Genomic DNA, 10,952 nt, shown 5'->3' with positions numbered 1-10,952 from the left:
ACCCTCTCTGCCCAGACGAACCCATGACGCCCTCCCTCTCCACACTGCCCACACAGCCCCTTACCTTGCCTCCCGCACCCGCCGACATCGCCCCTCCTGCCAGGACTAAGCGACGTCCTCTCCTCAAGTCCCCGCCTACTGAGGTGGTCTCCGTGGAGGCGCCCTCTTGCCCGCTGCTGAGGACCGACTCTGAGACCACGGACGATCCTGCGGCATCACAGCCCGAGGCGGACTCTGCACTGGAGCTGGACACCAATGATGAGTGCAGCGACAGTGTAGCGTGCGTCGTTAGCGCTGGCGAAGTGAGCTTGGACGAGGCGGAAGCGCAGCGTCACAGACTTCTGTTGTCATCAAGCCATTCCTTCCCCAAAGAGTCTCCGCGCCTGGCTCGCTCCCCGCCGGCCATCGTGGTGCACTCGTCCCTGCAGAGCGAGTCGTCACTAGAGGACCAGGCCTTCGTAGAGCGGCCCTCCCTGCTCAGTCCCGTCAGCTCCCGCAGTGAATCCCCGATAAGTGACTCCCGCCTTAGCGTAGTGAGGATCTACCCCGCCTTCTTTGGCGTGAGCAACAAACCTGAGATGCCGTACACAGATTCAGACGGCCTCTATGACTGCCCGTCCTCCGAAGTGCTCCACTCGGACTCCCACGCGTCCTCCTCGCCACTCAAGCGTCTCGGCCGCAAGCGACTCAAACGGTCCGCCGGGAAGGGCCTGCGATCCCTCCTGGGGCTCGGCTCCAGCGAGGGCGGGGCGGGCGGCGGCGGAGGCGCGGGCGCGGCCACGGGCACCGGGGCGGGAGGTGCGGGAGGCCCAAAGACCCGCCTAGAGCCTCCCTCCTGGGACCGCTCCCCCCGCCGCCATTCCCCGAAGCGTCGCGTACGTGCCCAGACCAGTGTGGACCTGCTCTCCTCCTCCAACGAGTCCATCACCTCCACCAGGTACCTCCCCTCCCCTCCCCGCCTGCACGGCCTTCACCACACCCCTCACTCTTCCCTCCTCCAACACCCAGGCCTCCCTATGCCTCTAAACACCACAGTAACGTGAACGCGTGTACAGTAATTGCATGACTCCACAAACCACCATCATAACTACTACTGCTACTACTACTACTACTACTACTACTACTACTACTACAACAACTACTACTACTACTACTACTACTACTACTACTACTACTACTACTACTACTACTACTACTACTACTACTACTACTACAACTACAACTACTACTATTACTACTACTACACTACTACTACTACTACTACTACTACTACTACTACTACTACTACTACTACTACTACTACAACAACGATCAAAACCAACATTGTTACCACCATCACCACCTCCATTGCTAAAATCGTCAACGACACAATCATCATCCACTAAATCACCAATCACTACTACTTTTATAATCTTGCAGTCATCATCACCATTATTATTATTATCATTATTATTATTATCATTATTATTATTATTATTATTACTATCATTATTATTATTATTACCTTGGTCGTGTTTGCAAGCAGCATGGCCTGACCGCAACTCTTTGCTTCCTCTGCTTGTCCCGCCGCGGCTCTGTGGACTCTTAGAACTCTGGGTGTCGCCTCCTGAGCCCCGAGGCTTCCACACGCTGCCTCTGTAAGTGGGACGATCCCTAAACTCCACTGGAAACCCACTCATCCCCTGTATGGCAACCTTTAGTCCCTGTCAACCCTTTGCCAAACTAAATAGTCCCTTGAAAACATACAGAGCCCATAATGGACCTCCCTATTCCCTTACTGTGCCCCTTATTGCTCCCGTCACCTTTGTGGGAGCATCCTCAATCATAACTTGAAGCCCTGTACACCGTCCCCATGGCAGCCTCTTAGTGTCCTGGAAGCCTTTAGTACTCTCCATGATTAGCACCACACTTCCACCAATGGCCCTTGTGAAATCCTACTCAAACTTCACAGTAAGTCATCAACCTAGCACCCTTGTCTTCGGTTCCAATGACGCAATGTCCATTTGTTAGCTACATAGTCCATGGCTACGCAACAAACTGCATTCATTTCTACTGTGTTGAGCATGTTTCCCTTAGACCTCTCGTCTTTTGGAAAATCTGTCAATTGTCAAGTTTTATTACGAATTTGTTAGCAGCAAGATCTACAGAGGCCGAATCTAATCACTTCAGTTATCCTCGTTGCAAGGAGGTACATTCTTGACGTCTGTAGATATTGGTGAGCAGATCAGAGAGTTTAGCGCCATATTCAGAAACGCATTGCCCTCTCACCACGAGTATTTTCAAAGGAATAATTAACCAGATTCTCACGAGTGGTCTTCTAAGAACCAATGTAACCTCAACTAGAACCTTTGAAGGTAGTAAAAGTAAGGTGCAGAAATGTTTCAGAATATGCATCGTTAGTTGAGGAGGAAGACAAAGAAATCATTGAAACTGAGTGTAGAAGAGTACTTTACTTACCACCACCACTGGACCTTTGTGCTGCACGTCCCTTGTTTCCTTCACTCGTTCATCTCAACAACGACGTGAAATAGAAGGGGAGGGACAAGGGGAGTCTCATCCGCCTGATTGCTATCAATTCACTCCAGATCATCTGCCTTCCTCTTTTTTCCCTCTCCTATTCTGTGGTTCTGCTCTCCACTCCATCCTTGCCTTTTTCCGCCCCTTCCTCTCCCGCTCCCGCTACACTCATTCCCTGGTGACTCTTCCCGTCAATGTTGAGTGCCTGCCCCGTTTTCTCACTCCACCTCTTCGTTCATATTATTCTTGCATTTTAGTCAAGTTTTCTGACGTTCGAGTTTTTCAGTGTTCATTTCTAGCACCTCCATTTTTTTTTTCGTCATCGTTTCTCCCTTTAATTCTTCCCGTAGAAACCTCTAAATCAACTCCAGAGAGCGTTGGTTGAGATCCCTAGATGATTAGAAACCTTGCCACTGTCTTTGAACCTGTTGTGTGTCTTGAAACCTTGAAACCTCGAATCATTTCTCACAAATCTCCTTGTCTTTGGAAACGCAACCGTCATATCACCCACTGTACTTACTAAGAGTAGTATTCTTCTCCTCCTCCTCTTCCTCCTCCTCCTCCTCCTCCTCCTCCTCCTCCTCCTCCTCCTCCTCCTCCTCCTCCTCCTCCTCCTCCTCCTCCTCCTCCTCCTCCTTCTCCTCCTTACGCTTTCCTGTTTCCCTCATTTTCCTTCTCTCTCTCTCTCTCTCTCTCTCTCTCTCTCTCTCTCTCTCTCTCTCTCTCTCTCTCTCTCTCTCTCTCTCTCTCTGGCAATAATGGAGAAAAAAAAAGGGAATGGAGATATTTTGGTGTATTTTGTAGGAGGAGAATGATTAAGAGAAGGATATAGAGATAATATTTTTTTCATTCTATAGCCTTTTTCTATTTCCTTGTTTATGTTGTTGTTGTTGTTGTTGTTGTTGTTGTTGTTGTTGTTATTGCTGTTGTTGTTGTTGGGACCTATCTGTGATTTGTTGATATTGCTGTTTTTTTAGTTTTTTATCTTTTCTTTTCTTTTTTTTTACGTAGAAATGAAGGAAATTGATACTTGAAAAACCAAACTGTAGCATATTATCATGGGATTTTTTTTCGTTATTAGGTTAATTAGTTTTCATTTTTTTCTATGTTCCTTTGCACTATCTCTCTCTCTCTCTCTCTCTCTCTCTCTCTCTCTCTCTCTCTCTCTCTCTCTCTCTCTCTCTCTCTCTCTCTCTCTCTCTCTCTCTCTCTCTCTCTCTCTCTCTCTCTCTCTCTCTCTCTCTCTCTCTCTCTCTCTCTCTCTCTCTCTCTCTCTCTCTCTCTCTCTCTCTCTCTCTCTCTCTCTCTCTCTCTCTCTCGTTCGTATCCTCTATCTGAAGTGCTTGTTAGTTTAGAGTGAGCGGCTCTCCACTCTTACCTCGGGACGCGAGAGAAAGAGAGTTAAAAGAAATTACCAGCTCTCAATGGGACTTGAATGAAAATTTTAAAAGTTCATCCCCTCTTCGTGACTATCAAAGGAAACCAAATTCACACACAAAAAAGCACACTGGATAAAAATAGACAGACAGAGAGAAAGACATGCATCTCCTTCTCTTAAGACATACAAAAGAGACAGTTCACATTCCTTATAGAAAAAAAAAAACGATTAAGTCGGGAAAAAATAATCTGCTCCCACTGGTCTTTTAAACAAAATGGGGATGGAAAAACTAAATGTGTTATTTCCCCGCCATCTTTCTCCCTCTCCAACTTTCTCCTTCCCTCGCTCCCTCCATCCCTCCCTTACTCTCCCTCCTTCACTAAAGACTGGAGGAGGGAGAGACGGATCACTTGTTCCCTTCAGCAGAGAAGCAAAGAGGCGAGAGACAAGGGAAGAAAGTAAGGCACGGAAGACTGACAGCTTGACGGACATACGCCACTAATCACACTTCATTCTCAGCCTGGCGGGGAGCAGCTCCGGCCCTGGGGAGACAGTGAAGCAGCAGGACCAACAGCAACAACAGCAGAAGCAGCAAAAACAACAGCAACAGCAGCAGCAGCAGCAGCGAGGGCGAGACAGCTGGTGGTCAGCGGGCGGTGGCGGCGGCACCAATAGGAGAAGACGTCCGCTGCTTAGGACAGAGTCGATCCCACTCAAATACCTTCCCCGCCAGGGCTCCGTGGACGCCTCTGGGGAGGAGACGCAGGAGGTGAGAGAGAGAGAGAGAGAGAGAGAGAGAGAGAGAGTTGTCCATCCTTGATACATTGCAATCCTCTTCATTACTTTTAGCATATCCACTTATCTTTCCCACCTCCCCTCCCTTCCCATTATCATCTCACTCTCCTCTTACACGCTCCTTTCACTCACAATTCCGATTCCCCGCACCCTACCCTTCCCATTCTCCCTTTTCAGTTTACAGATTCACAGCTTCATCACTACACTTCCCTTCCAGCACAGCCTCCCTATTCTCAATCTCTCACCCAACTCCTTTCCCCTCTCTCCTCCTCTCTCTCATCACACCTCGTACCTCACTCGTTCCCTCATCAAACTTAGATTCTCTTCTCACCACCTTAGACTTCTCACACATTTGTCTTACTGTTCAAGGTCTGGTTTAGGAACAGAATTTCGAGTTTCTTCTGTGGCACACTTATACCTACTACTTTCATGAGGATCTAGTTAAAACGACATGGATTTTTAAAGGTTGTTTTTTTACGGTTCTGTTGACAAATTGATGAGATTTTTATGTTGTTAATGGGAGAAACACTCTTGAGAACGCGGATAGTCATCTCTGTGGCCTTTGAAAATATAGTCATGGGGAGAGAACAAAGGTACAGGTTGTCAGGAAGATTTATTTTATGTCGAGGCGCTTTCCTAATGCACCTCGTCATTATTATTGGTCTCTTTTCTCATCTTTTGAAATTTGTGTCATATTTGCCTCGTATTTTTTTCACTGTTTTCTTCTCAGATGAATAATTTTCCCATTATCTGACTTTTCTTCTTTTCGATAAGGTTGTTGAAAGAGTGGGTGTGTCCCTCTTTCCTCTAAGTATCGAGGACGCCACAATAGTCTACTCAAAAACTCTTTGCTCTCTCACCACGACTAATTTCAAAGGCCACAGAGATTATTTGCTTGGTTCTCAAGAGTGTTTCTCCCGTTAGTAATGTAAAAATTTTGTTAATCTTTCACCACCACTGAAAAGATCCTTAAAAACCTGTGGAAGTGTTTCAGAAATATAACATGACGCTTGACGCTTTCCCATCATGTCCACACTATACCTGCTCTGTAACAAACATGCCACACGTCAGCCTTGCCCTTCCTTCCCTTCCGAGTCTCTTACACTTAGCCCTTTCAAACAACTCTCCTGCCGACCGTAGTAGCTTCGTGTACAATATTAGTTAGTAAGTTAGCAAATATTCCACATCACCACTAGATAAATCATACCCTGAAGAACCCGCCTTATCTATGAGAACAAAACTTATGCCAATACGAACCCTGATGATATTGTGGCCCTTTGACTGTTATTTGGCACATCTTTCCTTAATTACTAATCTGAGGCATATTTACTTATTCTGCAGCCATCACCAATCTCTGGACATGGTGAACATTGAAGAATCTATACTCATTAGTCACCTACTTTCTTATTATCATTTTATGCATTATTTCCAGCTCTGTTAAGAGTTTCGTATCGTAGAAAAGGGCTTAATTAAATTCCAATCGCCAAGCAAAGTCCGCTCACTCGTCCCTTCTCTCTTTTTCTTTCTCGTGCCGTACAGGAACAGATGATGCTGAAGCCAGGGAGATCCAGTGACGAAATACCAAGACATCGCAAAGTCTCTCGCTTCCGGTCCTTCGGTAACCAGATCAGGTGAGCTCTCTCTCTCTCTCTCTCTCTCTCTCTCTCTCTCTCTCTCTCTCTCTCTCTCTCTCTCTCTCTCTCTCTCTCTCTCTCTCTCTCTCTCTTTCTCTTTTATCTGAGCCTGATTTATTGTGTCATGATAATGCAACCTGTCATGTATTATTTTGTGACATTATATTTTTGCCAGAGACGAAATGCTGATGAAAGAGAGAGGATGTGTGTGTGTGTGTGTGTGTGTGTGTGTGTGTGTGTGTGTGTGTGTGTGTGTGTGTGTGTGTGTGATGACGTGGCAGTCTTATTTTTCACTTTTCATTGTACCCTCTCTCTCTCTCTCTCTCTCTCTCTCTCTCTCTCTCTCTCTCTCTCTCTCTCTCTCTCTCTCTCTCTCTCTCTCTCTCTCTCTCTCTCTCCATGTCTTCCTCTTCTTCCTTCTCTTCCTTCTTCTCTCCGTCTTCCTCCCTTTCCCTTTTCGGCGGCGGGACAACAGGAAGAAACACAACAAGAGGCTTAGGCTGAAGCAGGGTGGAGGAGGTGGAGGAGGTGGTGAAGGTGGTGGAGGAGGAGGTGGAGGAGGCTGGCGGGCGGACCTACTTCTGTTCTCGCTTGAAGGTGGGCAACCAACACTGTCTCTTTCAAATCCCTAGGACATCCCTACACCCCGACCCTTTACATAGGTTCTCTCTCTCTCTCTCTCTCTCTCTCTCTCTCTCTCTCTCTCTCTCTCTCTCTCTCTCTCTTAGCTTCGTAATCAGCACTTCCCATAGCTTGGTTGCCGTAGCCTCCCCAGTACAACCTCCTTACTCGCCCTGCCTCCGCTCCCATCCTCCCTACCTCCCTCTCACTGTAGTCGCCTGTACATTGAGTAGTTAGAGCAGGCGCGGACTACATCCCTCCTCATCCTCCTCATCCTCCTCCTCCTCCTCCTCCTCCTCCTTCTCCACCTCCTCCTCCTTTCCAAGCAATGTCCACCCCAGCCCTTTAAAGGTTTAGACCAGAGCCACAGCCTGTGTTACCGCCCTGCTGTCCCTCCGCTGCACACCACTGCCACACCCTTTCCTTTCTCCGCTGTGGTAGTCGTCGTGAACGTAGGCCTGGCGCGCTCTTTCTCCTTTGTCTGTCTGTCTCTGTGCGTTGTGGTAGCGTGAGGGAAGGAGGGAAAGGAAAAGAGGAAGGTTTGTTTGTACTGTACTGTGAGGCGTAGTTTGGTTTCTTAAATTCCTGTAGTCCTTTTTTTGTTTTTCTTTTCCTTTCCATTGTAATAAGCTGGGTGTAGCTAGTACGAGTACACGTGGAGTTAACGAGTGGCGTGGAATTGTTCAATCAAGAGCATCGTGCATCAGTCTCCTTCCTGGGCTCGGTTGACTTAAAGGATGGGCTATAGTATGGAATAGTGTAATTTGGTTTAGTACTTGTCTTTTGTTATCGTCGTCCAGAACACCAGTGTCCTTCCTATGTAGTGTTGAGTAAAGACATGCGGCAAGAGGCAGGGGAGCATCCAGAAATGTATTATACATATACGTTTGTGATACGTTACTTCTTGCCTTGCCTTCCCACCTTAAGGAGTATGGCAGAGCAGGTAACTCTTACTTCCTTCCTTCCATTGATGCGCCCCTGCCTTGAGGCCGCAAGTAGGACGGTGAAAGGGTCTTGATCCTACTGCCCTGAGTGCTTTCCTGCATCCTGACTCATTCTCCACCTAACAGAGGCACCAGGACGCTGTGGGGCAGCGGACAGGCGTATAAGGTCAGCTTCTATAGGCTCTGTGTGTTTCAGATTCCTGCGACGCCTCCAGCTGTCCCACACTACCAGGGACCACCTTGTGTCCCCAGCGGGAAGTTCTGACTCCGACCCTGAGTGTGGACCTCCTGCTGGCGCCGCCGTGTGCGCGGCCCGCGGTCCGTCGCCCCACGTCAAGTACATGGCCGTGACGACTCCCACAGAGGCGGACCCGCCTTCTCCCTGAGCCCCGGCGGCCGCCCACCCCACCAAGTGACCTTGCGGGCGACGCCATCCTCGCCGGCCCGCCCACATGAGACGCCGCCCGCCCGCGCCGCGGCTATGCCTCCCGACGCACACAACGAACAGTATTGTGCCGTAGAAATGGGGAGCCGCCTGAGGGCGATTATTTCATTGTTTGTCTGTGTACAGAGGTTAGCCGCACGCTGGTGGAGGGAAAGAAAATAAAGTTAGCAGAGCCCCCATAGTGATAATTGTTATCCAGTAAGATGTGTTGACCTCTCGATGCAGTGTTCAGTAGACGCCGCAACTCTGCTGCGTCCGCTGACCGCCTCACCTCCACTCAAGACATGACGCGCTTTTATTTTTGTAAACATTATTATCATAGTTTAAATCGTTACTTGGCTGGCGGGAGGGAAGGAAGGGAAAGGGACGTGCGTTGGCGGCTGGAGCTGCCCCCCTCCGTCCCTTGCGTCCTCCCACCCCCCCTTGCCTTTCTGCGGCATGAGGCAGCGAGTGTGAAGCGCGAGAGACGTTCACGTGATGACCGATCACTGCTTGGGGCTTCGAGGTGTGTCTGGTGAGGTGAATACGACCAGCTGCAGCACCACCAGTACACCGCCAGTTCAAGGATACGACAGGACCACCAACAAGGCCTCGTAACTATGCACACAATCATTCCTCTGTGTCGTTCGTTCCTCGTTAAGACAATAAACCATTAAATATGTAAAAAAATATATCGATAATAAAAATAAAACAAAAGAAAAAGAAAACATGTAAACCAGGAAAGGAACACGAAACACGGTTGAGTGGTTCGCTCGATGGTTTGTTTCGTGTTTCGTTGGGATAACTTGGTGTCTTTCTTAAGAAAAAAAATATATATATATATAACTTTAAGATTCATGAAATTATTCTTTCACACGAGATATAAATATATTTTTCTCTCTAATTGTCGTTCTCTCTGTGTCTCAAGTACATCGTTTCGTGTGGACATGTTCTCTCTCTCTCTCTCTCTCTCTCTCTCTCTCTCTCTCTCTCTCTCTCTCTCTCTCTCTCTCTCTCCACGTCAAAAAACAAAGATGTGTCGTGAAGCTCCACATTTTCCGTTCGCTCGTTTCTCTTTGTTTTCTTCTGAAATATACGTACGTGTTTCTGTGTCTTAATCAAGGCGTGTGCAGCATTTCTATATAATAATGATCGTCCGTGTGTGTGTGTGTGTGTGTGTGTGTGTGAATCCATGTAGGTTACGAATATCGACTCAACACGTCTTTTAATATAATGTTTTAACTCACTTTTTAATGTTGTGTGTGTGTGTGTGTGTGTGTGTGTGTGTGTGTGTGTGTGTGTGTGTGTGTGTGTGTGTGTGTGTGTTACATTTCAAGTTGCTCTCTCTCTCTCTCTCTCTCTCTCTCTCTCTCTCTCTCTCTCTCTCTCTCTATATATATATATATATATATATATATATATATATATATATATATATATATATATATATATATATATATATATATATATATATATATATATCTATCTATCTATCTATCTATCTATCTATCTATCTATCTATCTACCTATCTATCTTACCCTGGTAGCAAATTTTCATATTCGATATAAATGCATTAAGTTAACTATCGAAAACTGGCCTTAAGTGTGTGTGTGTGTGTGTGTGTGTGTGTGTGTGTGTGTGTGTGTGTGTGTGTGTGTGTGTGTGTGTGTGTCCGTTCTCACCTCACAGCTCTATCATTATTTATTTTTTCCTTTCCATCATGATACCTTTAACTTTTACTGTCTTTATTTTATCGTCATTTTTATTTTTTACTTTTATTTTTATCTTTTTTTTTTTTTTTTTTTTTTTTTTGGTTGCCTATTTTTTGTTTCGCGTTATTCATCATGCAAGTGAGATTGGTTGCATTGTTTTCTTACCTCACCAATTTATTTATTTTCTTTTTCAGATTTGCAAGACGGTAAATTAAATTAATTATATAAATTCAAATAAAACGAACAACAACCCAACAACAATTAAATGACTCAAGGCGAGATGCTATAGGACGCCTAACTTCTGATCTTTCACTTGTTTCTGATTGGGGCAGAGAAAACCTGGTTTTGTTCAATGCCTCAAAAACTCAATTTCTACAACTATCTACTCGACATAACCTTTCAGACAACTATCCTCTCTTCTTCAATAACACTCAACTTCCCCTCTCCTCTACATTAAACACACTCGGTCTATCCTTCACTAAAAATCTAAACTGGAAATTTCACATCTCTACTCTTGCTAAATCAGCTTCCAAGAAGTTAGGTGTCCTATGGCGTCTTCGTCCATTTTCTCTCCCTCCCAGCTGCTTGCTCTGTACAAGGGCCTTATCCGCCCGTGTATGGAGTATGGCTCTCATGTCTGGGGGATCCACACACAGCTTTACTAAACAAGGTGGAATCTAAAGCTTTTCGTCTTATCAACTCTTCTCCTCTAACTGACTGTCTTGATTCTTTAAGTCACCGCCGCAATGTTGCATCTTTATCTGTCTTCTACCGCTGTTTTCATGCTGTCTGCTCTTCTGAACTTGCTAACTGCATGCCTTCCCCCTCCTGCGGCCTCGCTGCACAAGACTCTCTACTTCTTCTCATCCCTATTCTGTCCATCTTCCTAATGCAAGAGTTAACCAGTATCTTCACTCCTTCATTCC

General features: G+C 46.4%; 1 protein-coding gene across 1 annotated transcript in view; it reads left to right on the top strand.

Annotated features, from left to right (window-relative positions):
* LOC123504635 overlaps positions 1-9,654 on the top strand; it is a 383,953-nt gene extending 374,299 nt beyond the window's left edge. Inside the window, 4 exon segments of the mRNA XM_045255348.1 lie at positions 1-937; positions 4,415-4,664; positions 6,230-6,321; positions 8,086-9,654. The exon segment at positions 1-937 is cut by the window's left edge and continues 1,186 nt beyond it. Of these exon segments, the coding sequence (XP_045111283.1) occupies positions 1-937; positions 4,415-4,664; positions 6,230-6,321; positions 8,086-8,275 (1,469 nt within the window). The 3' untranslated portion in view covers positions 8,276-9,654.
* Positions 9,655-10,952: the final 1,298 nt, after the last annotated feature.

This window comes from Portunus trituberculatus, chromosome 16 (assembly GCF_017591435.1).
Source record: "Portunus trituberculatus isolate SZX2019 chromosome 16, ASM1759143v1, whole genome shotgun sequence".
NCBI lineage: Eukaryota > Metazoa > Arthropoda > Malacostraca > Decapoda > Portunidae > Portunus > Portunus trituberculatus.
Note: the sequence above shows the minus strand (reverse complement) of the source record. Positions and strands in the feature narration are given on the sequence as shown.